We start from the raw sequence: 27325 nt of genomic DNA, 5'->3' as shown, positions 1-27325 counted from the left end.
GGCATATTTATCTGGCAACACTGGGAGCTTGGAAATCCTGTGACAGGCTGGGCCTGTGCTGGTAGAAACCTCAAGGAACTTGATGTAGTGGCTCCTGACCTGGCAAAGCCTCATTATTCCTGGCTGGGGGACAGGGGCCGTTGGACAGCAGCCTCCCAGCCCGGCAGCCTCCCTCTTCAACCTCGGCCAGCGCCCACGCCGCCCCACAGCCTGCCAGGCAAACACTCAGAACGAGCGCTCCATGCCGCCTCCACGGTAACTGCCAAGAAATGGGCCAGACCGGAAGGGGAGGAAGGGAGAGGGGGCATGAAGAAACCATGTTGCCCGCTCAAAGGATTTGCTGTAGGAATGAAGAGAAATGAAAATGGATGTTTGAAGCCCTCTGTCTTTTTCTTTTTTTAAGAAGAGTTTGTTGAAATACTTTCCACATATCATACAATTCACCCATTGAAATCATACAATTCAGTTGCTCTTAGTATATTTGCAGAGTTAGGCAACCATCCCCACAATCGATTCTAGAACATTTGCATCATCCCCAAAAGAAACCTGTACCCATTAACTGATCCCTCCATCCCCCAGCCCCAGGTAACCGTAAGTCTACTTTCACGAATGCCTATATTCATGTATGGCTATAGGTAGCTTGCTGTGATCTTGTAGCCCAACTATATTAAATCATAATCAGTACACAGATAATTCCTTTTTTTCTTCAAATCAACTGAGAATGTTCTGCCAGCTATAACAGAGCAACTCTCCTATTGCTGATAGACAAGTTACTGCCTTTATTAAGGGTTTTCTCCTCTTTTGTATTGACGAGAGTCAAAAGACTGTAGAAGTGTGTTGTAGATGGGGTGTCCAGGTAAAACCTAATTTATTTGTTTATTCAACAAATATTTATTGAGAGCCTACTATGTGTCAGGCACTGCCCTGAGATCTTGGGCTACACCTGTGAACACACCCTACCAAGATCCCTGCAACGGGTCCCTTCAGCTTAGGACACCTAGAAGTGTGTACCAGAACAGGAGCAATCTGCCTCTGGGATCAATGAGTATCTTTGCTCTACAATAAGATAAAAGGCTGCCTCTCAGACAGAACATAGGAACTTGGAGGGAGTCTTGCGGAAGGTGGAACCTTTGTACCAGGAAAAGACAGGGGCTCTCCCAGCCCAAGAAGAGGAGCTGATACAGATGGAAGAAAAAGGGTGGGTCTGGACACCCCTTAACTGACCCGTGAATAGGCAAACCTAATAAGACAGTGAGGAACAAATCAAGGCTGGGGGTAAGGGAGCCAAGAGCCAGAGCAACAGAGACTTCTCAGAGGGACAGGAGTGAGGCTGTCCGTCATGAGAGAAGCCAGACTACACGGGCACCCACAGAGCCACATCCCACAACCAGAGAGGGCAGCCAGTAGAACCAGATCCGTAGATATGCTGGGGAAGGAGTTCTGGAAAAGATGGAAAATCCCTCCAGGCCTGCTCTGCAGGGTCAGCTGAATCTACCGCAGGCTTACAAGGATGGGGTGGCTCTGCTGGGCATGATTTTCCTAGTCGGGTTCCTTTCAAGAAGTGCCACAGGTGACTCAGGAGACCTAACATTACATGTGCCCACGAAGAAGGGTAAACCAAGGAAGGGAGCAGAGCGCCGCCTGGTGGCAAGACATGCGGGCGGCTGTGGTCATTCACCTTCTCGCCGTTCATCTCCTCTCTGAAAGCTTATCTGTCTTTAAGTTTATGTGGAAAACTTAGGTCTTCAAGTCCAGTCTTAACAAATAGTAAGAAAAAGATGAACATTCCCATGGAAAAATAGGTGAAGGTCATGACCAGGCAAGCCACAGTGGAAGAACTGTAAATGACCAATAAATAGAGCAGAAGATGTTCAACCTCCCCAGGAATCAAATCAATGCAAATTAAGCTATACCACATCCTTCTTCACCAATTCACATGAGAAACTGAGGATACGTGGTTTGGGCAAAAGTGTAGAGAAACGACCCAGAATTTGCACTTACTGGAATGTATCCTGAGGTGACGTCATCTGAGGGGGACAAGGAGCCTGGACACAGATGTTGTCCCTAACAGAAAAAGAAGTACAAGCGATTTAATTGTCCACCATCAGAATGGTTAAAGCAATTAGCACACAGCTATTACCATTTTGATGAATATGTGCACCTCCCGGCAGGAGACTGGCCTGTGGTGGGTTGTTAACTCAAGGAACGAGTCGACAAAACAGCACGGGTGCTGATCTCACTTTTGTGTACCAGCAACCGGAGGATAGAGGGATTGCATGTGGGTTCTTGCTATACACGGCATATATTTTCGCAGTGAGCACATGTTATCGTTACAATGAGACAGAAAACAAAGCTATTTAGAGTTTGTATTCAGACGGATGGAACAGAGTCAAAGGGAGGGAAACGTTGGCTTGTGGACAGTTTGGGTTTTAAGAGAAATTGATATTGTTCCATGACCTTTTTTTTCTCTCCCCCTCCCTGAAACTTGGTTCCTTCTTTCAGCTCATTTTCCATGGTTCCCTCTTTATAAAATCCCCCTCCTTCCTTTTAAAGCCTTGCTTCAGAGCAATTGCCCAATAAATAATGAACACCGAAGTTGCATTTGATTTTCTCATAAAGTAATTAAGGATAACCCTTCGTGTGCCTTTAAAATGACTGAAAGCTAATGCTATTTGTGTCAATACCCTGTTAACGCCATTTAAGCAAATTGTTAAATGTTAAGTGACATTGCTATTGAAGGATTACTTTAACCTCCTCAGGAGTGGCACCGTTGAGAATTATTGTAAGAATAACGAAGTATAAAAAAAAAAATATGGCACTTTAGTAAAAGATACTTACTTTGACAATTGTGAAATACAAGGATGATTATTATGTGGAATTTTCAGTCAGTATTTTGAATTAAATCCCTGCTCCCCCCCCCTTTTTTTTTCCATTTCAATGCCTCCTCGGGGTAGGTTCAGACCGCCCAAGGACAAAGCTTTACCTTAGCTCTGACCTTGGTAATGTCTTGCTAGGCTAGATCATGGAAAGAATGAGAACAGTTCAATGAAAATTCATGCTCTGACCGGTCAAATGTTATTACAGATCTCTGGGCCACCAGCACCTACACAAGCGGCCAAAACAGCCCCCGCGCGGATCCAGGTAAGAACCTGAACTCACCTTTCCAGCTACTGATGGAAGTTAAGCGTGTTTACATGAGCTTTGTCATTCCAGATCCTTGCCGTTTGATTTAGATTTGGACAGAGGGCATTAAACCAGCGATGCCAACAGGAGATGCTGCTCAGGGGCCCAGCTTGTGAGGAAGCTTGAAAGGAATGCAAAGCTTTCACCCATGGCTGTTCCCTCGAGGCACTTTTGTGCGGGTTAGGATGGAAATTCCTAAGGATTCAGTAACTAGGCTCTTGTAAACCTGAAAAGGGATACTCTCTGGGGTTTATGCTTGAGGAAGTAGGGTAAAAGAAAGAGAAAAATTTGTGGCTTTGTCTAGGGAAGGGCAGAGCCGATCTTGCTGGGGTAATTCTATGATACGGAGAATAGAAGCCCATTCTCTCTCCTCCAGGAATTCTGTGACTTATGACACTCCCAGCAACCCTTTGTTCACGTCTGTGTGGATCCCTTAAAGTTTGGCCCAAGCCCTGGGATGGCAGAGGGACGAGGCAAGTAATTCTCTTCTCTGTGATGCCCTGGAGGCCTGCAGAGATTAGAAAGGAAAATCCAGCAGGGCCGGGCGCTTTCTACAAACTGTGCTCAGGGCCTGGGCCACAAGCTGATCCACTCGATACAGGGACACAAAGCCTTTTGCAGCCACAGGGCACTGCCATGTGGGGCCTGGGTCTCCCAAGGAAAAGAGTCCAGGTTTTACTCTTGCTGGGGGATACCAGTCTGTCCTCCGCATGTTAAAAGATTCCTAGAGACTGTAGGTTCTGTTTTGCTTTGATACTGGATCAGAGCAGGGGCTCCATGTGGTCCCCCATCTAGTTGCTGCCCAACTGTACCTTTGCCAAAGCACACGCTGTTGTCCTGGACAAAGGGTTTTAAGAATCAGATCTCTGGGCAAGGCAAGGGTTCCAAGGCCATCCTAGCCTTCAGTAGGGCCCCGGGACCCTTCAGGCAGCCAGGCACGGGGCACTCCCGCAGCCTGTCCCCTTGGCTAGGATCTCTGCCTCCTCCACCACCCCCAGAAGGAGAGCCAAGCTCAGCCAGCTTGGCTGACCTCCAAGGAAGATCTGAACCAGGGGCACTTATACCAGGGGGCAAATTAAGGGAGGAGAGCAGACTGCTGGTTGCACCTGAATCAGCTGATGCCGTGTGATCCCATCAGGTATCCAAAGTCAGGATTCTCCCAGAGCTGCTTTCCAGAAGCCTGCTGGAGCACAGGTCAGCCCGGGTAAGCTGCCCGCTGCTCACCAGCCGTGCTCCAGCACTCTTTTTTTTTTTTTTTTTTTTTATTTTTTTTATTTTATTTATTTTTTTTTTTATGAAGTTTATTGACAAATTGGTTTCCATACAACACCCAGTGCTCATCCCAAAAGGTGCCCTCCTCAATACCCATCACCCACCCGCCCCTCCCTCCCACCCCCCATCAACCCTCAGTTTGTTCTCAGTTTTTAACAGTCTCTTATGCTTTGGCTCTCTCCCACTCTAACGTCTTTTTTTTTTTTCTCCCTTCCCCTCCCCCATGGGTTCCTGTTGAGTTTCTCAGGATCCACATAAGAGTGAAACCATATGGTATCTGTCTTTCTCTGTATGGCTTATTTCACTTAGCATCACACTCTCCAGTTCCATCCACGTTGCTACAAAAGGCCATATTTCATTTTTTCTCATTGCCACGTAGTATTCCATTGTGTATATAAACCACAATTTCTTTATCCATTCATCAGTTGATGGACATTTAGGCTCTTTCCATAATTTGGCTATTGTTGAGAGTGCTGCTATGAACATTGGGGTACAAGTGCCCCTATGCATCAGTACTCCTATATCCCTTGGGTAGATTCCTAGCAGTGCTATTGCTGGGTCATAGGGTAGGTCTATTTTTAATTTTCTGAGGAACCTCCACACTGTTTTCCAGAGCGGCTGCACCAATTTGCATTCCCACCAACAGTGCAAGAGGGTTCCCGTTTCTCCACATCCTCTCCAGCATCTATAGTCTCCTGATTTGTTCATTTTGGCCACTCTGACTGGCGTGAGGTGATACCTGAGTGTGGTTTTGATTTGTATTTCCCTGATAAGGAGCGACGCTGAACATCTTTTCATGTGCCTGTTGGCCATCTGGATGTCTTCTTTAGAGAAGTGTCTATTCATGTTTTCTGCCCATTTCTTCACTGGGTTATTTGTTTTTCGGGTGTGGAGTTTGGTGAGCTCTTTATAGATTTTAGATACTAGCCCTTTGTCCGATATGTCATTTGCAAATATCTTTTCCCATTCCGTTGGTTGCCTTTTAGTTTTGTTGGTTGTTTCCTTTGCTGTGCAGAAGCTTTTGATCTTCATAAGGTCCCAGTAATTCACTTTTGCTTTTAATTCCCTTGCCTTTGGGGATGTGTCGAGTAAGAGATTGCTACGGCTGAGGTCAGAGAGGTCTTTTCCTGCTTTCTCCTCTAAGGTTCTGATGGTTTCCTGTCTCACATTTAGGTCCTTTATCCATTTTGAGTTTATTTTTGTAAATGGTGTGAGAAAGTGGTCTAGTTTCAACCTTCTGCATGTTGCTGTCCAGTTCTCCCAGCACCATTTGTTAAAGAGGCTGTCTTTTTTCCATTGGATGTTCTTTCCTGCTTTGTCAAAGATGAGTTGGCCATATGTTTGTGGGTCTAGTTCTGGGGTTTCTATTCTATTCCATTGGTCTGTGTGTCTGTTTTTGTGCCAATACCATGCTGTCTTGATGATGACAGCTTTGTAGTAGAGGCTGAAGTCTGGGATTGTGATGCCTCCTGCTTTGGTCTTCTTCTTCAAAATTCCTTTGGCTATTCGGGGCCTTTTGTGGTTCCATATGAATTTTAGGATTGCTTGTTCTAGTTTCGAGAAGAATGCTGGTGCAATTTTGATTGGGATTGCATTGAATGTGTAGATAGCTTTGGGTAGTATTGACATTTTGACAATATTTATTTTTCCAATCCATGAGCAGGGAATGTCTTTCCATTTCTTTAAATCTTCTTCAATTACCTTCATAAGCTTTCTATAATTTTCAGCATACAGATCCTTTACATCTTTGGTTAGATTTATTCCTAGGTATTTTATGCTTTTTGGTGCAATTGTGAATGGGGTCAGTTTCTTTATTTGTCTTTCTGTTGCTTCATTGTTAGTGTATAAGAATGCAACTGATTTCTGTACATTGATTTTGTATCCTGCAACTTTGCTGAATTCATGTATCAGTTCTAGCAGACTTTTGGTGGAGTCTATCGGATTTTCCATGTATAATATCATGTCATCTGCAAAAAGCGAAAGCTTGACTTCATCTTTGCCAATTTTGATGCCTTTGATTTCCTTTTGTTGTCTGATTGCTGATGCTAGAACTTCCAGCACTATGTTAAATAACAACGGTGAGAGTGGGCATCCCTGTCGTGTTCCTGATCTCAGGGAAAAAGCTCTCAGTTTTTCCCCGTTGAGGATGATGTTAGCTGTGGGCTTTTCATAAATGGCTTTTATGATCTTTAAGTATGTTCCTTCTATCCCGACTTTCTCAAGGGTTTTTATTAAGAAAGGGTGCTGGATTTTATCAAAGGCCTTTTCTGCATCGATTGACAGGATCATATGGTTCTTCTCTTTTTTTTTGTTAATGTGATGTATCACGTTGATTGATTTGCGAATGTTGAACCAGCCCTGCATCCCAGGAATGAATCCCACTTGATCATGGTGAATAATTCTTTTTATATGCTGTTGAATTCGATTTGCTAGTATCTTATTGAGAATTTTGGCATCCATATTCATCAGGGATATTGGCCTGTAGTTCTCTTTTTTTACTGGGTCTCTGTCTGGTTTAGGAATCAAAGTAATACTGGCTTCATAGAATGATTCTGGAAGTTTTCCTTCCCTTTCTATTTCTTGGAATAGCTTGAGAAGGATAGGTATTATCTCTGCTTTAAACGTCTGGTAGAACTCCCCTGGGAAGCCATCTGGTCCTGGACTCTTATTTGTTGGGAGATTTTTGATAACCGATTCAATTTCTTCGCTGGTGATGGGTCTGTTCAAGCTTTCTATTTCCTCCTGATTGAGTTTTGGAAGAGTGTGGGTGTTCAGGAATTTGTCCATTTCTTCCAGGTTGTCCAATTTGTTGGCATATAATTTTTCATAGTATTCCCTGATAATTGTTTGTATCTCTGAGGGATTGGTTGTAATAATTCCATTTTCATTCATGATTTTATCTATTTGGGTCATCTCCCTTTTCTTTTTGAGAAGCCTGGCTAGAGGTTTGTCAATTTTGTTTATTTTTTCAAAAAACCAACTCTTGGTTTCGTTGATCTGCTCTACAGTTTTTTTAGATTCTATATTGTTTATTTCTGCTCTGATCTTTATTATTTCTCTTCTTCTGCTGGGTTTAGGCTGCCTTTGCTGTTCTGCTTCTATTTCCTTTAGGTGTGCTGTTAGATTTTGTATTTGGGATTTTTCTTGTTTCTTGAGATAGGCCTGGATTGCGATGTATTTTCCTCTCAGGACTGCCTTCGCTGCGTCCCAAAGCGTTTGGATTGTTGTATTTTCATTTTCGTTTGTTTCCATATATTTTTTGATTTCTTCTCTAATTGCCTGGTTGACCCACTCATTCGTGAGTAGGGTGTTCTTTAACCTCCATGCTTTTGGAGGTTTTCCAGACTTTTTCCTGTGGTTGACTTCAAGCTTCATAGCATTGTGGTCTGAAAGTATGCATGGTATAATTTCAATTCTTGTAAACTTATGAAGGGCTGATTTGTGACCCAGTATATGATCTATCTTGGAGAATGTTCCATGTGCACTCGAGAAGAAAGTATATTCTGTTGCTTTGGGATGCAGAGTTCTAAATATATCTGTCAAGTCCATCTGATCCAGTGTCTCATTCAGGGCCCTTGTTTCTTTATTGACCGTGTGTCTAGATGATCTATCCATTTCTGTAAGTGGGGTGTTAAAGTCCCCAGCAATTACCACATTCTTATCAATAAGGTTGCTTATGTTTATGAGTAATTGTTTTATATATTTGGGGGCTCCGGTATTCGGCGCATAGACATTTATAATTGTTAGCTCTTCCTGATGGATAGACCCTGTAACTATTATATAATGTCCTTCTTCATCTCTTGTTACAGCCTTTAATTTAAAGTCTAGTTTGTCTGATATAAGTATGGCTACTCCAGCTTTCTTCTGGCTTCCAGTAGCATGATAAATAGTTCTCCATCCCCTCACTCTCAATCTAAAGGTGTCCTCAGGTCTAAAATGAGTCTCTTGTAGACAGCAAATAGATGGGTCTTGTTTTTTTATCCATTCTGATACCCTATGTCTTTTGGTTGGCGCATTTAATCCATTTACATTCAGTGTTATTATAGAAAGATACGGGTTTAGAGTCATTGTGATGTCTGTATGTTTTATGCTTGTAGTGATGTCTCTGGTACTTTGTCTCACAGGGTCCCCCTTAGGATCTCTTGTAGGGCTGGTTTAGTGGTGACAAATTCCTTCAGTTTTTGTTTGTTTGGGAAGACCTTTATCTCTCCTTCTATTCTAAATGACAGACTTGCTGGATAAAGGATTCTTGGCTGCATATTTTTGCTGTCTAGCACCCTGAAAATCTCGTGCCAATTCTTTCTGGCCTGCCAAGTTTCAAAAGAGAGATCAGTCACGAGTCTTATAGGTCTCCCTTTATATGTGAGGGCACGTTTACCCCTTGCTGCTTTCAGAATTTTCTCTTTATCCTTGTATTTTGCCAGTTTCACTATGATATGTCGTGCAGAAGATCGATTCAAGTTACGTCTGAAGGGAGTTCTCTGTGCCTCTTGGATTTCAATGCCTTTTTCCTTCCCCAGTTCAGGGAAGTTCTCAGCTATGATTTCTTCAAGTACCCCTTCAGCACCTTTCCCTCTCTCTTCCTCCTCTGGGATACCAATTATGCGTAAATTATTTCTTTTTAGTGTATCACTTAGTTCTCTAATTTTCCCCTCATACTCCTGGATTTTTTTATCTCTCTTTTTCTCAGCTTCCTCTTTTTCCATAACTTTATCTTCTAGTTCACCTATTCTCTCCTCTGCCTCTTCCATCCGAGCTGTGGCGGTTTGCATTTTGTTTTCCATTTCCTTTAAAGCGTTTTTCAGCTCCTCGTGACTGTTCATTAGTCCCCTGATGTCTGTAGCAAGAGATTCTCTGCTGTCCTGTATGCTGTTTTCCAGCCCAGCGATTAATTTTATGACTATTATTCTAAATTCACTTTCTGTTATATTATTTAAATCCTTTTTGATCAGCTCATTAGCTGTTGTTATTTCCTGGAGATTCTTCTGGGGGGAATTCTTCCGCTTGGTCATTTTGGATAGTCCCTGGTGTGGTGAGGGCCTGCAGGGCACTTCCCCTGTGCTGTGGTGTATAACTGGAGTTGGTGGGCGGGGCCGCAGTCCGACCTGATGTCTGCCCCCAGCCCACCGCTGGGGCCACAGTCAGACTGGTGTGTGCCTTCTCTTCCCCTCTCCTAGGGGCGGGATTCACTGTGGGGTGGCGTGGCCCGTCTGGGCTACTTGCACACTGCCAGGCTTGTGATGCTGGGGATCTGGCGTATTAGCTGGGGTGGGAAGGCAAGGTGCACGGCGGCAGGGGGGGCAGGCTTAGCTCGCTTCTCCTTAGGTGATCCACTTCAGGAGGGGCCCTGTGCAGCCGGAGGGAGTCAGATCGCTGCCGGAGGTTTGGCTCCGCAGAAGCACAGAGTTGGGTGTTCGCGCGGAGCGAGCAATTTCCCTGGCCGGAGCCGGTTCCCTTTGGGATTTTGGCTGGGGGATGGGCGGGGGAGATGGCGCTGGCGAGCGCCTTTGTTCCCCGCCAAACTGAGCTCTGTCGTCCGGGGGCTCCGCAGCTCACCCTCCCTTTGTCCTCCAGCCTTCCCGCTTTCTGAGCAGAGCTGTTAACTTATGACCTCCCAGACGCTAAGTCGCGCTTGCTGTCGGAACACAGTCCGTCAGGCCCCTCCGCTTTTGCAAGCCGGACTCGGGGGCTCTGCTTGGCCGGCGAGCCGCCCCTCCGCCCCGGCTCCCTCCCGCCAGTCCGTGGAGCGCGCACCGCCTCGCCGCCCTTCCTACCCTCTTCCGTGGGCCTCTCGTCTGCACTTGGGTCCGGTGACTCTGTTCTGCTAATCCTCTGGCGGTTTTCTGGGTTATTTAGGCAGGTGTAGGTGGAATCTAAGTGATCAGCAGGACGCGCGGTGAGCCCAGCGTCCTCCTACGCCGCCATCTTCCTCAAAAATCTCCAGCACTCTTGCAAATACCTTACTCCCCACGCACTGGCTGCTGGCCCCTGCAGCTCATCCTGCCACATGGTCAGAGTTTGTGGGCATGCCAAGGCGTTTTACCTTCTAGAAAACGTCTCTTTGCTTTGTCTGTTCTTGGCGTGTCAAAGAGAAAAATCTCCAGCCGTGCAGACACCCAGTAGCGCTCGTGGGTTGGGTCTGCTTGAGAGGCTCCCGCCTGGGCGGCCTATGCCCCCACCTTGCACACCCCAGGACCCGCCTCTGGGATTGATTGAGCTCGCATACACCACAAATCAGACACGGCTCAGGGGGTGGTTGGTAATGAGGCACATTACCTGATCTCCAAGCTCCTACTTTTGACTCCCAAGAACCCAAGGTTACTTTTAGTGATTGACCCCATTCTCTTTTTCTAATGCTACCTCTCTAGTTCTCTAGCTCTGAGCCCTCATTCCTTTCCCTTTCTCTTTCATGCTCCCAGCCATTATACTCGATCTTCCTAAACATTCCAGATGCGCCCAGCTGCCTTTGTATCCTCAAATCCTACCCATTTCTGCGGCTCCTTCCCTCACCGTCATCCCTGGAACTTTGCTCTGAGCCACCCACCCACCCCCAAAGAGCCCTGGCCTCGGAGTGTCTCCTAGCCCACGGGCACCCAGGCCTCACCGGGCAGAAGCCACTCGCACACGTGAGCAAAGGCAGGTCAGAACGTTTGGGGCTCTTAGATACCCTCTGTCAGGCTCTCACCTCAGAGGTAATCAGGCCTATCAGGCAAGTTGCCCAGTTCTTCAGCTAGAAAATCACTGAGACATGGAATTGGGATGAATTGCATAAACTGCCTCCGGTCTGATTCCCCACCGAATATGCCAGAGAAAGGCTTTTGCCCCACGTCAGATACCTTTGAGTGAGCGGTCAGGAGGGGTCCCAGCCCCCTCACTGTTAGACGTAACTATCTAGAACTTAGGCCCATTGATCCTAATTTGGCTAAACTAGTGTGTCTCAGAGTGAAGCCTGAGGACCCTGCTCATGGGCATCCTGGGATGTCCTCCCTGCTCCCACCGCACAACTGAGTGAGGCCAGACTTTCTTGTCCTTCAACCGAAACATGTCCCAACAGACTGAGGAACAGATATCAGATTCCCACAGTCTTCTGTTATGCCAGGCATTGGAGAAATTTGTCACCCTTGTCACTGAATTATTTTGGAAAATAGCTATTTCTCGTGTTAAAAAAAAAAAAGCATATTAAATGGTGAAATAGTTAACATTCTGTTTCAAATGACCGAGCATTTTGATTTTTAGTAGGATAACACACAAACAAGAACCCCTTGGGGTCTTTGATCATTTTTTTTTAACATTTATTTATTTATTGAGACACAGAGCACGAGAGGTGGAGGGGCAGAGAGAAAGGGAGACACAGGCTCCAGGCTCCGAGCTGTCAGCAGAGATCCCAACGCAGGGCTTGAACTCATGAACCGTGAGATCATGAGCTGAGCCAAAGCTGGATGCTTAACCAACTGAGCCACCCAGGCGCCCCTTCAATCATTTTTAAGAGTATGAATTTGAGAGCCTTTCAAATATACAAAAGGAGCCTTCACATCCACCTTACGTCTCATCTTTTCTAGGATAAATTTCTCCGGTTCCTCCCACAGGTCTTTCTGTGACCTGGCAGATTGTGACCACAGTCCTCGAAGGACTCACACAGAGCACTCAGACCAGAACACGATGCCACCCACGAGGGGTGTGTGCCAGGGCACTGCCTCTCGCTGCCCAAATATTCTGCTTCCATCATGGCAATAACTCAGTAACTCAAGTCACCAGGGTGTTTTTCTCTTGCACTTCTGCAGAAGCAGGTCACATCAGTCCTGTCTTTGTGCCATTGAGTCTTTGAACCCAACTTAGAATATCACACTTATCGCTGTGAAATTCCTCAGTTTTGTCTCTTGCCATCTTCCTGTATCTTAATTCTGTCATTTAGTATATTAACTATCCTTCCGACTTTTCTGTCATCCGCATAATTGATTAATGTGCCACCTGCCTCTTTTCTCATCACTGATACAAATCTATACCACATGGGACCAAATCTCAGAGCCCCACTAAATACCTGTGTTTAAGGCAACCCACTAACAGACACGGACAGCTATACATGGACCTCATGAGATTGTCATTGGCCTCAGTAGTTCATCCTCTCCTCCACAGGACGCCAGACTTAAAACCCACCTCCCACCATGCCTTCTGCCCAACGTCCCCAATTTAAGCCACCACCCCCACTGCAGAGGAACTGTTCTTTAATGAAAAGAAATCCTATTTCCTGAGCATGCTAGATGTCAGACACTGGGCTTTGCATTAGGACTACAAAGACAACTAAGATATTTTCAGGTTCTGGAATTCTGCCTCCACAGGTAGAAGGCCCCACACCCTGGTCCTCCAGAGTCATCCATAAGGCCACTGCCGCCTCTGGCCTCCACTGCCAGGCCCTGCCCCTCCTTCCAGCACCCTCTGAGTGGGGACAGGAGCCACCTTGCTAGCATGGCCACGCCAGCTGTATTTCCAGGGGAAGGAGGGTGCTTCTGATGATTTCAGTTACAACTCGGTGACTTTGCCTCAGAACCATTCTGCTTCTGCTGTCTGGCTTCAGGCTCCCGTGTTCGATCCAATAGGCTTCACCTGCCTGGAAACCCAACCATGGAATTAATGTTGTCTGCACGCGAAAAGGCTGCCAGGTCCCAAACCGATACCCCATACCAAGCTGGGAGGGCAACCCATCTGTAAACCCAGCATTATGGATGCGTCAGTGACAGATCAAGTGCCTAGAACCTTGGACTGTCCTCAGCCTGCTCTGATAGCCCTTGTGCTCTCTCTGGCCCAGCCAGCGGCTCTGCGAGTGCGTGCCATTTCACTACAGCAAGAGGGAGCTGTCCACGGGGACCGTGCGGCTCCAGGCAGGGAGCCGGGCCAAGGGAAGGAGGGTACGGGGGTGCCCCAGCTCCGGAGGCCTGCTGCCTCTCAGACCGCCACCTCCTAACACTCACACTCCAGGGGACTCTCTGTGGAGAGAGTGGGGGGGCAAAGGGCCAACTGTGCTTCTGCCCCATAAAACTTTACAGCCCTAAGGGCCGTGTCTTACAGCTCCCGCTTGGGTCCTGTGCTGGTCACCTCCAGATGTGCAGGGAACGGAAGCTGTCACCAGTGCAGAGGTCATCACCAGGGTCTCAGAGCAGGGATATGGGGGTCCCCCACATTTAGCGTGAGTCACGGGGAGTGTGCCAGGTAGTGTGTCCTTCAGTGGCCTAAGATGACCCTGAGATGCCAGCGTGACAGTGACTTCTCACGTGTGAGAAGGGGGTGATTAAGTGCAGGCTCTGGAGCCTGAGCTCGAAGTTCAGCTCGACCTGTCCCTGTGCCTCAGCTTCCTCACCTGTAACGTGAGGTCGCAGCCGTAACCCAACTCACGGGGCCGTTGTGACTTAAACTTGCAAAGTGCTTGACCAGTGCCTGACGCCAAGCGCGCTCTCAGTAAACGTTAACGGATCTACATTTTTTCCACGGAAATCCTTCAGAGCCAGTTCTTCCCTTAGACGCTGACTGTATCTATGAGATGACCAAGCGAGTATCGTCCCAAAAAATAAGTCCTTGTTTTTTAAGACTGGCTTACACTTTGCGATGTGATTTTGTACACATTAACCTCTGTGGGAAGCAGGTCAAGGCAGGTGTTCATGACCTCAGCTTTACACAGGAGAAAACTTGAGGTCAGAGAAGGTAGGCAAGTCCCCCAACCCCCCGGCCAAGGTTGGGTAGACAGAGGATGGGTCTTCCAGTGCCTTTTATCCTCACATCACCTGGTTACTCTTCAACACCAGAATGTCAATGTTCTCACAGACTTCCTTCCCATCACCACCAAGTCCAAAAAACACCAACTCTCAGCTGTCCAAATATTTTTCAGCCTCCGGCTTTTGGATAAGTGATTTGGTTCATGCTTGTCCCAAACAAATATAAGTGGCACCAACAGAAAGACAGGCTCCCAGGACAGGAGGAAGGGCTTGGTTCTCTGCTGTCAGGGAACGGTTTCTCTCTTGCTAAAGTATGCCCAGAATTCTAATTCGTTGTAGCATTCAAGGGTGCTGAAAGCCTTGGGCAAAAACTGAGATGCTACCAGACTCATTCTTCAAGGAAAGGGTGAAGTGTGTGTGTTTACCAGTAGGTGGCGATAGAGAAATGAGGCGAGCCGACCGTTTAAACTTCTAAGTCATAAATATTTGAACAGGGAGATCATCTCACCCAACCTGCTAATGTGATTCGCAGAGAAATTAAGGTTCACAGAGGGTAGGAGACTTGTTTAAGGTGTACGCCTGGTTAATGGCTGAGCCAGATTAAACTCAGTTCTCACCACTAAATCAGAATGTGCACGAACGCAGACGGCCTTTCAAAATAGCCGGGCACCTTCATCCTATGAAGGAAAACATCACTTCTTTTGGGTGTGTTGCTCATTTCGGCCTGCTGCAAAGCTGATGGGCTGATTACGCTTTCTGAGCTGGGGAGGTGGGGACAGAAGGAAGGGACAGAGGAAGAGAAACAGCTATTTTGGTGTCCTTATGAGGCTTCATAACACGTTTGTGCTGCCTCTGAGCCCCTCCTGGCCATGATTCTCCAAAAGACGTCAGGGACTATTGGGTAAGAATCCCCCTCCCTTCCCGACCACCCTTTCCACCTTATCAACCCCAGATTATAGTGGGGCATTAAACATTTTACTGCACATAGAAATGCCCGGTGACTCTGCTTTATTCTGCATGAGGCACACAATGAGCAGCCGAGCCCCAGGAAATGAGTGGACTGCCCACTCCCTGACGGGGCCAGATTTGTTCTGTGTGGTTCTAAGGAAGAGAATATAAAATAGATGGGTGAGTCAAATGTACCTGAAATGATATTGGGTATATGCTGGGCGCTTAGTAAGTGTGGATGGAGGGGTGGATTAAGATTTCCGATCAATACGATGAAAAATTTTCTAATAGTCTCAATGGTCCGAGAAGAAATGTACTGTCTTGGTTGGGTATGTAATGAGTTCCCTGTCTCTGGCGGTATCCAAGCACCAGCCATCCACTCACTTGGTAGTGATGTTGTGGAAGCATGCTGGGGAGGTTGGTCTGGATTGGATGAGCTTTTAGGTCCCCTTGAATCCCGGGATTTTTATAGTCCATGATTCTTGGTGCACAGTAAAAGAAAGGAAAGGGCAAAGATGTTTTTGTCTTTGGTTTTCAGAGCTTCCCAGGAGAAAAAACGCTGTAGGTTTTAGGTGGTCTCCTCCTAACGTCTGGTCCCGTGTTCTTTTATTGAACTCTCTGCCACAAGTGGAAAATGTTATCATCCGGGCAGTTCACTTGAAAGTTTCTGCTGGTTTCACCTAAATAACAAGTTTGCTTCTTTTTAATTTTGAAAATCAGGGGAAATGGACTTGTGGAAACCTGGATCGGTCCTTTTAGATGCAGGTAATTATACAGCCCAACCTCCTGGCCACGACTAGATGGAGACATAGGATTACAGAATCACGAGAGTCTGATAATCCAGCTGGTGGCACAGAGGCCACTGTTGTCCACCGGGTAACAAAAGGGAAGTGAGAGTCATGAAGACCCGAACGTACAAGGGAGTGAGTTCCTCACCCCAAAATTAGGTTTAGAGGCTCACTCCATCTCGAAGCACACTCTGACTTCCTTCTATTGCCCTGTCCTTCTTTGCAAAGTGGTATTCAGCTTGGCCCTTGACATGAATGAGTGTTGCTCGCTGTTTACTGTTTACTGAATTAAGGGTCTGAAACTCCAACAGCAAACACAGCCTTCTGGCTCTCGGTCTGAGGGTAGATTTTACTGGTAGGGAACGAAGGGGTGGAGGAGAGGCCTCTGGCCTCACGTTTCTTCCCCCCTCCCTCCAACCTGGAGCCTTGGACAGTTTCCCTGAGAGGCTCCTGGCTGAGAAATGCCGTTAGACACCCAAAGCGAATTTTCAAAATGATGTGAGGAAGTGGGATGAGCAGACTGACCTTTCATGGAAAGATGAAATCATGTGCTTGGCAAATTGGAAAAACTAACAAGCCTGGAGAAAGCTCACCACAGCCAAGAGCAGAGCCCCCCGCACTTCCCTCCTCTGACGGAGCCTCTGGGAGGACACCCCACACTCCAGGCATGCTGAAAATAGGAAGACCAACTTCCCAGGCCATCTTATTGATGGTCTTTATTCCCTTAAATGATACATGTGTGAACTTGGCTTCCATGTAAATGGCTCTAAAGCACATTCCCAAGGCTGAAATTCAACACACACACACACACACACACACACACACACTAAAAGGACAAAACCCTTTTGTAGCTTCCCCACTAATCTCAGGCTGTGGAGGGGAGGGGTTGCGTTCTAGACCCTCTCACTTGTTGGAGTTGCTGGTATCTTATCTCCTGCCCTGCAGCTTACATCTGCCCCCCCCCCCGTTAGACTGGCCATGTGTCTCACCCATCTTTGTGCATTGACTCAGTCACCAAATGTTGACCGAGGACCTATGGTGATAGGCACCGTGAAGGTTTATAGGATGGGCAAGACACATGCCCTGACCTTGAGATTTTCAGAGTTTTACAGAGGGATAATTCACACTGGTAAAGTGCTTACTGCTTGCAGGTAAGGAAACTAAGGCTCAGACAGACTCAGTTAACAGGCAGTAGGTAACAGAACTCAAGTCTTCTGACTTCAGACCCCTGAGCACCCATAAGCCGCCATGTCTTTTGTAGACTGTCAGTAATTCAGTCTTATCTCAAGGTGGGGGTGGTGTGGAGAAGAACACAGCCTGTAGCCAAGCCCCTCGCCCTGCAGCTGGGTGTGAATATCCATTATGTCCCCATCCCTGGGGTAAGGCCAGATGCTTCCTGTTCTTGTAAGTCACCAAAAGTTTTACTGCTCTTTCCAGGATTTGTTCCAAAAGAAGAATTAAGCACACAGGCTTTGGAGCCGCTATCCCAGGGAGATCCAAGTAAGTTAACTGACAACTAGAAACCTATAGTGGCCGTGACATCCAATCTGCTTCCCTCTCTCCCCGCTTACTCCCACCCAAACCCACCTCTTTCCCACCCTGGATCTATTGATCTCCTCTCTTCTGTCACTTTGTTCTAAGGGGAAAGGGAAGCTTATGGAGGATTTAAACTGTGTACACGAAGGGGAGAGGATCGGATTTTTTAAACATCACTATGGCAACAGGGTGGGATGGAAAAGGGAGACAAAGGAGGGGGGTAGAGGAGGAGACTGGCTTGCCAGCAGGGCCAGGGGCTTACTGGGCATGAGGGCAGACAGAGCTCCGAGCTGGAACTGGAAATGGAGAGAAACAGGAAACAGAGAGGAAGAATCTAGAGGCTTGGAGGGGGAGGTATGAGAGAGGAAGGAGCTGGGATAATGGTACTGCCATGAGGTCCATAGGGGTAGGGCAGGGAGATGGTTTCTGTCTTCCATCTTCTGAAAGACATTCGGTCCAGTAGGTGCCTGACTCCCCAGATCTGACTTGAGAAGGAGGAGCCCCCTGGGAATTCAGAGTTGGAAGATGATGAACTAGGGTTCAAAACCAAGGTCATGAGAACAGGAAAGGTGACCTAGGGAAACCAGAGGGCTTAATCGTGAAGAACTTCCGGGGTGCCTGGGAGCCTTAGTCAGTTAAGCATACGACTCTCGAGTTCGGCTCCAGTCATGATCTCATGGTTTGCAAGATTGAGCCCTGTGTTGGGCTCTGTGCTGACACAGTGGAGCCTGCTTGGAATTCTCTCTTTCTCTTTCTCTCTCTGCCCCTCCCCCACTCTCTCTCAAAATAAATAAATACATTTTTAAAAAGTGAAAAAGCTCAGGGCGCCTGGGTGGCTCAGTCGGCTAAGCGTCCGACTTCAGCTCAGGTCATGATCTTGCGGTCTGTGAGTTCGAGCCCCGCGTCGGGCTCTGTGCTGACCGCTCAGAGCCTGGAGCCTGTTTCAGATTCTGTGTCTCCCTCTCTCTCTGACCCTCCCCCGCTCATGCTCTGTCTCTCTCTGTCTCAAAAATAAATAAACGTTAAAAAAAAATTAAAAAAAAAGTGAAAAAGCTTGAAGAACTTCAGTACTAAATAGGTGGAGAAGCCACCTGAGGATACCAGACAGGAGGGATCCGGGCGGGGTTGGGGAAGAGGAAAACCGAGAGGCAGGTGAGTGCTACAGGCCCAAGGGAGCACCCGCAGATTCCCGTAGAAAGTCGCTGCAAGTCAGCTACCAGGGGGCTGTGAGCCCCAACCCAGCTGTGTGTGAGAATCACCAGAAGACTCAAGATGTCCAGTTCCTGCTCATACCTACTGAATCCCACTCACCCTAGATCTTGCTACTCAGTGTATGGTCTGGCCACATCAACATCACCTGGAGGCCTGTTAGGAGGGCAGAATCCCACGCTCTACCCCAGACCTACTGAGTCAAGTGATTTCTTTGCACATCAAACCTTAAGAAGCACAGCCCAGAGAGATTCCCAGGCATTCTTATTTGATGAAGCTGCATAAGCGACTCTGATATATATCCAGGGTTAAGAAACACTGGCCTAATGTATGAGACAACACAAAGCATTAATCTGTAAAAATTGTATCATGTTGGAGAAAACCAAAGCAATTAAGAAAATTGGTAGATTGATTCCCGTAGACACTATATCTTACCTTTTCTTCCTCGTCTTCCAACCTCTGCCCTCTGTGACCGTAATAAATTGTTCATGCTGAACATTTAGTAACTCAGTTCTATCCTGTAGTAGTGATGCCATCTTCATATCGGCATGTTTTCCTCTCAATACGAGAAAGCCGCTGTGTCTCAGTGAGCACATGCGCAGAGCTGAAAGCCAGATCATTAAAGCATTCTGGGCAATGGGGAGCACAGGTGATTCCAATGTCAGCCATCAGGTAGTAGTAAAGAGACCTAAGCAAATAGAGAGCATCTCAACTCCTTTAAAGCCTAGCTATGAAGTGAACACTTGAATCCTGAACGAGGTTCAAGTTGTAAGAAATGAGAAAAAATTGTCCATGAAGAAGAGGCTCATTGCTTTATTTAAGTAAGCTCCACACCCACATGGGACTTGAACTCCTGACCCTGAGATCAAGACTCAAAGTTCTACAAACGGAGCCAGCCACGTGCCCCGTGGGCTTTATTTATTTAAAAAGAAAACCACCTTTAGAGTGCCTGGATGGCTCAGTCGGTTAAGCATCCAATATCGGCTCAGGTCATGACCTCCCGGTTCCTGAGTTCAAGCCCTACATCAGACTCCTTGCTGTCTGCGAGGAGCCTACTTAGGATCCTCTGTGTCCCTCCCAGGCTCAAAAATAAACATTCTTTTAAAAAAAGAAAGGAAGTCACTTCGGGGCCTTATTCTAATTAACAGTTATTAAAAAAAAGAGTTTTCATTTTAAAAGGCATATTGAACTAATCTAGTGACATCTAGAAGAAAACGCCCTGTTCAGGAGTGCTTCTCAAACTTTAATGTGCACACAGGTCACCTGGAGTTCTTGCTGAAATGGGGATCTGATTCTGTAGATCTGGGTGGAGCCTGGGAGTCCTCATTTCTAGCAAACCACAGGTGCCTGCCTGGTGAGCGGCAAGCCCTGAAGAACACTACTGCCACCTGCTGGCAACAATTCTCATTGCAAGCTCGGACGTAGGAAAGAATGGGCTGGCCCTGTGTGGGGTACATCAGTAGCCCTAGAACTGTTCTGCGTCTCTTCTGCTTTTTCCCAGGCTTCTGTGACATCTTTAAGCTTCACCTCTTGATTTTCTTTGATTCCTGTAATCTTCATCTCAAGGATCATGCTTGGGTATAGGCAGTTTGGGGGCAGCAAAGGACAGGGGAAGCCAGCAGAAAAAGAAGAGTTGGCCAGCACTGAATGTCCAGGCAGACAGGAAGCAAAAGTTTGCAAGATCCACTAATAAGCCAAGGCACTGATTCCAGATGGAGCAGAGTCAGCCAGGCCCAGAGAGGTCGCTGTCATCGCCTACTTCTCCCCTCGCTTTCATTGCCATGCACCAGTGCAAGATAATGAAGCACATTCTCAGATACAACTTTTTTCCCTTAATCTGCCAATTCTGTAGTATCACTCTTTAATAAGTATTTCTCATCAAATCTGCTTAAAACTGTGTCAATTCATGTCCATTTCTTGTTCTCATTATATATATATATATATATACACACACACATACATATATATGTGTGTGTGTGTGTGTGTATATATACTTTGATTGATTGATAGGTAGATAGATATCCCTCCCTGCCCACCGACCTCCTTCTGGGGAAGGGAAGACCCCAGTCGCATGGAAGCAATACAACATGCATTGGAGAGAAGAGAAGGCTGAGAGTGGCCTCATGGGCAATCCTATGGCAGCTTAAAGAGATCCAGGCTTGTTCGGGCAGCTGCGGCCACCAAGCACAAAGGGCATCACTGGTCCTTGTGTCCTCGTGGATGCTCCAGCCCAGAAATTCCCAATTTTACTGTCCCCCTCTCTTTTTCTCCACGTGGAACTGTGCTTTGAAATATTTTTGTCTCCCAAATTGCAGTTGTTAAACAATTCATTCCCCATTTTTTTAACTGTTTATTTTTGAGAGAGAAAGAGAGCACAAGCAGGGGAGGGGCAGAGAGAGAGACACACACACAGAATCTGAAGCAGGCTCCAGGCTCTGAGATGTCAGTGCAAAGCCTGACGTGGGGCTTGAGCCCACAAACCATGAGATCGTGACCTGAGCTGAAGTCAGACGTTTAACCAGCTAAGCCAGCCAGACACCCCTCCCCGTTTTTTTTTTTTATTGATCAAAGGGATACATACCTCCCAATAAGAACTTCTGATCAGCTTTGAATAATCAGTTTTATCATACTAAGGTGATGCAATTTCAGTCGATAGCAAAGAAGACACTATTAGCCTATGTGGCTTTCCACCAATTTCTACAGCATTTGAGAGGCCGAGAATAGCTCTTCGCCCCCACCTCCAACATAACCTCCATATATTCATGGAAGTCCAGGGATCCTAGCCAGAAAAATGTCCCAGTCTTTATCACAACTAAAAGAAAGGGGAAAATTCAAAGACTGCTACAAACAAGTACTGATAGGTGTAGATAATTCTATGGTTAATTCTATGGTTGCCTTACCCAGGGACATGAGAAGATTGGTATTAATTTCTTATTCTACCATTCCTGCCCTCCCCTCCGCACTGGCCTTGCTGATTTTTTCTTGCCTTTATAAAGACCCAACACATAATTCTACAAAATTAAGATGAGAGTTAGAGAGCACAAGCTCCTGAGAGTCTTCGTGAATTCTACATCTAGGGGTCTGAACCTATGTGGTCTGAGCCGAGGAAACCATCCTCAGGATTTCCCCAAACTTGAATGGGAGGTCATTGCTTCTGAAGTCTATCAGTGTGGCTGGGGCAGAGAATTTTAAAACATTTATAGAAATAAGTACTAGTCCAAGTGTCCCGGACCTTGGGGCCCAGTGAAAATCTGTCAGGAATATAAATAAGTGAATATACCCTGCATCTTGCCACTTCTTTTTATTTTCTTTTCATTGGATTCTCGGGGTGGGGGGGGGAGGGCTCTGATGGGGAAAGAGGGAGGGGGAGAATGCCCAGGTTAATGCAATGAGAGATCATCAGAATAACAGACCCCTTTTCCATTCCTCAGACTGCAAAATTGACTTGTCATTTGTAATTGACGGGAGCTCAAGCATTGGCAAACGTCGGTTCCGAATCCAAAAGCAGTTCCTGGCTGATGTTGCCCAAGCTCTTGACATTGGCCCTGCCGGTCCACTGATGGGCATCGTTCAGTATGGGTAAGTGCTGTGAAACCAAGTGGCGTCACATACTTAATCTTGTGCCACAAATAATACCAACGCATCCTAGAGCATAAATTCATGTCTTCCCTAATACAAATGTAAGTGAAAGAAACTGAAGCAATTCAGGTGCCATTTAAGAAATCTGATTCTTCCAGAAGGGAAGGACAGGTTAATGAACATTTGGAAGTAAATGGCATTTGCACTTCCGATTGGTAGAGAGGATATTTATCTGGAAGGAGGAGAGCTGGAATCCAGTGTTCGCTCTGCCCACAACAAGCACGTGGCCTCAGGCTAGGCCTTCGCCTCTCTCTTGTCCTCAGTTTTGTCATCTGTAGATGAGGAAGGTGGACCGTACCATGTGCTCACTCCTTCACCACCGACAGGTAAGATGCCCAGAAGATACAGTGTTCTAGGTTGACCTTTCTCTTTTCTCCATAAGACCTTAGGCCTCTGCACTGGTACCAGAAGAGCTCACCAGGCAATGGGGAAGAATGGGCGGGGATGGGAGTGGTCTCTGTCAGTCAGCTGAGCACCAGGTGGCTGTCCCCATTCCGTTCTATTATTTTAGCTGGGGTAGAAATCGAGCATTCATACTGACATCCAATCTCAACCTCTTCTCCTCTTTGGGATAATAAGCCCATCTTATTTCATTATAATATGAGAAACTTACTTCTCCCCGAAGCAGAGATACAGATATTGACAGGTAATAAGCAAACGATCAGAAGAGCGAACAAGCACAAATCTCAAATAATAGATGGAGTTTTGACCAGAAACCATTAAGGGCAGGATAGTTATCTCCCTTTCCACAAAGGACTCTCAGACACAAGATGACCCCTTCTTCCCCACAGACCCACGGCTTAACCTTAGCGGCGGAAACTAACACAGACCTCTGTGCCTGTAGCTCAGAAGCTTCAGTCACGACTTAATTTCTCTGCACCTAAAAAGTAAAAACATGTGTACCTGACAACAACCAGAGGGTCTCCAGATCCTTTGGAATTCCCCAAGGATCTCCAGGAGCTGTATTTTAATCAAGGCTGTTATCTCAAAGACCCTAGAATATTTATTTTTCAATTGTCAAAAGAAATAATCACAAATCCTTTGTTTTCATAAATTTATAGCATTTGTACTTTTAACATTGAATTCCAATGACACGTTTAGTACTATCTTGTATTCCTCTGAAGAAAAATTAGTAGATGAGCTACCTGGCCCTTGTATATAGTCAGAGTCAAATATATGAAAATAACCAATTGCGTCAAATGTCAACTCTCAAGGGATCTATCTTGAAGACTTTAACTTGAAATAGAAAAATGAGATTTTTTGGTCATTGTTTTGTTTTCGAAATGTCAACCTATTTTCATTCCTACGTTACTTTTTAAAGATAGCAAACGGAGAGCAGGCTTCTCTAGGGAGGAAGTGTAAGCATTTTAGTGCCAGATGTCCCCGGTCAATTTTATTGGGGGGTTCAAAGCTTGGCGCGTCATCTTGCATTAAAAATAGCTGCTTTAAAAGCTGTGTATACCAAGGGTTATAGTATAATATGAAAATAAGGTAATAAATATGTCAGGGGAAAGAAAAATGGGCGGAAGAATAGTGTTGTGTGCCAGTGGGAAGGCGGATGAATGAGCAAATGTAGCAGGGAAGGAAAAACCAATTCAATAAAGGCTCCTTCCCCCCAGAAAACTATTTCCCCCCACGTTTTCCTAATGTGATCACCATTTGCAGAAGAAGAGTTACCTCCATGCTTTCCAATTTCGCTTTCTAAAAATGCCTTTGCTATTCATCTTTTTCTGTATCCTGGGTCCTTATTAATTTGGAGCACTTAAGAGAAATTGCATGTTTTCCTTCACTTTATGTACTCATAGAAGCGAATCAATCATCTGCACCTTCCTTCAGCCATAGGGTGGGCTAGAAAGCACAACGAACTGGTGGCAGGATGTCTTGAATTCTGGCCTGAGCTCTGCTGTGTGACCTTAAGCAGGTGCTTTAACCTCTCCGTGTGAGTGCTGCCATCTGTGAAGTCCTGGGGGCGGACGGGATGATTTATTAGGGCGCCACCAGCCCTGACGTCCTGTGATTCAGTGACTGGCTCTGTACTCGGAAGACACCCAATAAATGAAGGTTGGGCTAACAGACTAAACGAGCCGCCTCTCCCTTCCTTCCAGCCTTGGTTCCAGTTAGGTGGCGTGGTCAGTAATGACATGATTCGTTGCACGGAGGTGATGCATCCTTTAGTGGAATGTGGGGAACACAATAAATTGGAGGGCGGTATAAGAAGTATGTGTGAGGTGGAAGGGAAATCCGTGTGCCCAGCTGAAATTGCTTCTGATTTCAGCCCCCTGGCTTCCTTCCTGAGGGGGCTCCCTTCAATCCTTTCTTTACCAAATGGTCTTAGTGCACCTAGAGGGAGGGAGTGGGGCAGGAAAGGGGAGGAAGCAGAAGTAGAGGCAGATGTGGGGCCTGTGTTTCTGGAAGATGAAAAGCAGGAAGGGCCAGTGCTTGGCTGATTTGGTATCTGATCCCTCTCCTAGAGTCTTGGGTCCTCAGTGGATTCCAGTGCCCACCTTAGGATCACTGGGATCGCCTTGCTTTCTCAGGATCACAGAGCCTTGGGGCCATAGAAAGTCCCGCATGTTATAGAGAGGAAATGAGGCTCTACAGGAAGTGCCCAGCCTACCAACAATGAGCACTCCGAGGAGAGGTGTGGGCTGGGAAGAAGCTGGCCAGGCAGGAGTCCCTGAAATCTGGAAACTCTGCTCATACGTGCCAGGCTCAGAAGATTCCTTCCCCGCGTTTCCTTAGGAGGGCTGCGTCAGAATTTAGACTTTCACGGCTAGATTTAGACTTTTAAATTTAGAATTTAAGAGACTCATACTATTAACAGGAAACAAAAGGCAAATATGAGATAAAAATACCGGAAGTATTAAAAATGATCTGATTTACAGGATGCAGTGCTCATTCCGAATCCTGATTCCCAAGCATCCTACACAAAGATCTTTTGGGTGCAAGAAACAGAAAATCAGTCCAGGTAGCCCAAGGGAAGGGGGGTTGATGTCATGGGACTGACAAGTGGTTGGTCCTTCCCTCTTTGCCTCTCTGCGTCTCTCTGTCCCCTCGATTCCCCATTCAGCCGAGCAGCGGGCTCGCGGTTTTTTGCTCCTCCGCACCTTCACCTTGCACTTCCTGGGCTTCTGCTCCTGATCCAGACCAGGGGAGGCCTCAACCACTGTGGTACCAGCATGCTCCCACGTCCCCCCTCCCTGCACATGAAGAAGCCTCTAACCCCCAACCGCACCAGCCTTCCGGCAACCACAGAGTTCCTTCCCCAATCATCACACGCCTGCTGTAAGAGAGGCGGTGCTGCCCTCAGAGAGGTTGAGTGACTTGCCCAAGAGCACACAGCTAAATGCATGACCACTGGGGAGAGGGCAGGTATTAAATCTTGGGTTAATCCCTACAATGTCAACCAAAATTGACTTCAAAGCAAAGATTTTGCTCATCTGCCGAGAAAGCTTCTGATGATTGAAGCTTTCCACCAAGCTGAAGACTGAAACGCTGTGCTTGAGCAAAAAGCCTAGGACCAAGCCCTTGTTTTGCAGCTGAGCTCTGATTTAGAAGTGCACAGCCACCAGGCTCGTGACTGCACTTAATACCAACAGGCACACAGAAGGGCTAAACGCAAGGACAGCCGGAGCAAGTGGCTAGTAGGTGAACTCGAGCCGGCAGAACGAATGAAACCACCACACTGGTGTTTTCACTGCAGCCTGGATTCGCGTGTGCCTCGTGCCCCCTGACCTTCGACATGATTTTGTTTTAGCCCCCAGTTTCGGTACAAATGGAACAGAATTGCACCTGTGCTTCTGAACTCTGTAATCAACCCTAGGATATCAACATTCGAAAACAGTTACAGAACAAAGCCACATGTTGGCTTTTCTTCATTTCAAAATGAAATAAGACTTTTCTCTGCTCATTGCTCTGTACCAGTCGTCCAGTGTGGTAGAAAGTGGGCTGTACTTTCTTACCCTTCTTACCTATCAGCCCTGGACTGAAGACCCTCAGTCGTACACTCAGCGGCTCCCCTCCCTCCTTCCCTGCCCCCCCCCCCCCGCAAAGAAAGGATGCCCAGAGACTCCCGTGGATCAGCTGAGCCCCCGTGCACGGGACAGTCAGAGCGGAGGGAAGAACCAATGTCAGGCCTGGTGTGGCAGGCAGAACAGTGGCCCCCAAACTCGTCCACATCCAAATCCCTGGAACCTATAATTATGTTACCTCACAGGGCAAAAGGGACTTTGCAGATGTGATTAAAGTTAAGGACCCTGAGATGGGGAGATTATCTTGGATTATCCAGTGCCCCAATCTAATCACACGAGGCCTTAAAGCAGAGAATCTTCCCCAGCTGTTATCAGTCAGAGGAACATATGCCTATGGAAAGATGGTCAGAGGTGTGAGTGTTGACTTTGAAGATGGAGGAAAGGGACCACGAGTAAGGAATGCAAGTGGCCTCTAGAAGATAGAAAAGACAAAGAGATGGACCCACCCCACCCCGCCCCCAAGCCTCTGGAAGGGAACGCAGCCCTGCCAGGGAGACCCGTGTCAGACTTCTGACCTCCAGAACCGTAAGCTACTGAGCGTTTAAGCCCCTAGGTTTATGGCCATTTGTTACAGCGGAAAGAGAAGACGAATATGCCTGGCAAGGAGGACCATTCTGTCACATTCTCTTGAGTCTGCAGCAAAGGAGGAGTGGGCAGGGCTGGAGCATGAGACATGGCTCCAGGGGGCTCAGAGCAAGAAGCTGCGGCCCAGGCCCCGACTGCACACTAGTGTCACCTAGGGGGCTTCACAGATGCCGCTGCCCAGGTCCCATTCCAGACTCAGTAAGTCAGAATCTGGTAAAAACCTAGAAGCTGATATTTTAGTCTGTAATTTCAGTCTGTTGTTGAGAGAGTCAGGCACAGCTCGGCTTCCCAGGAGCAGAGTGGCCACGCCGTCCAGAACTCAGATCTCTCCCATGCCCACCCCATTCTCCTCGTGCCCTAGTCTATACTGCCTTTACAGAAACCAACGGGGCCCCCGAGCAGCCTCTCTAAGGGCCTAATGGAACTTGTA

At 46.9% G+C, this 27325-nt stretch overlaps 1 protein-coding gene across 1 annotated transcript in view; it reads left to right on the top strand.

Annotated features, from left to right (window-relative positions):
• VIT (vitrin) overlaps positions 1-27325 on the top strand; it is a 71248-nt gene that overhangs the window by 23945 nt on the left and 19978 nt on the right. The window contains exons 6-9 of the mRNA XM_047069217.1: positions 3085-3141; positions 15828-15872; positions 17333-17395; positions 22072-22219. Of these exons, the coding sequence (XP_046925173.1) occupies positions 3085-3141; positions 15828-15872; positions 17333-17395; positions 22072-22219 (313 nt within the window). The remainder of the gene's footprint in view (positions 1-3084; positions 3142-15827; positions 15873-17332; positions 17396-22071; positions 22220-27325) is intronic.

The sequence above is a fragment of the Lynx rufus genome, unplaced genomic scaffold (genome assembly GCF_022079265.1).
Source record: "Lynx rufus isolate CCGP_SWC_20201006 ecotype Redwood Valley unplaced genomic scaffold, mLynRuf1.p SCAF_8, whole genome shotgun sequence".
NCBI classification, from domain to species: Eukaryota; Metazoa; Chordata; class Mammalia; order Carnivora; family Felidae; genus Lynx; species Lynx rufus.
Note: the sequence above shows the minus strand (reverse complement) of the source record. Positions and strands in the feature narration are given on the sequence as shown.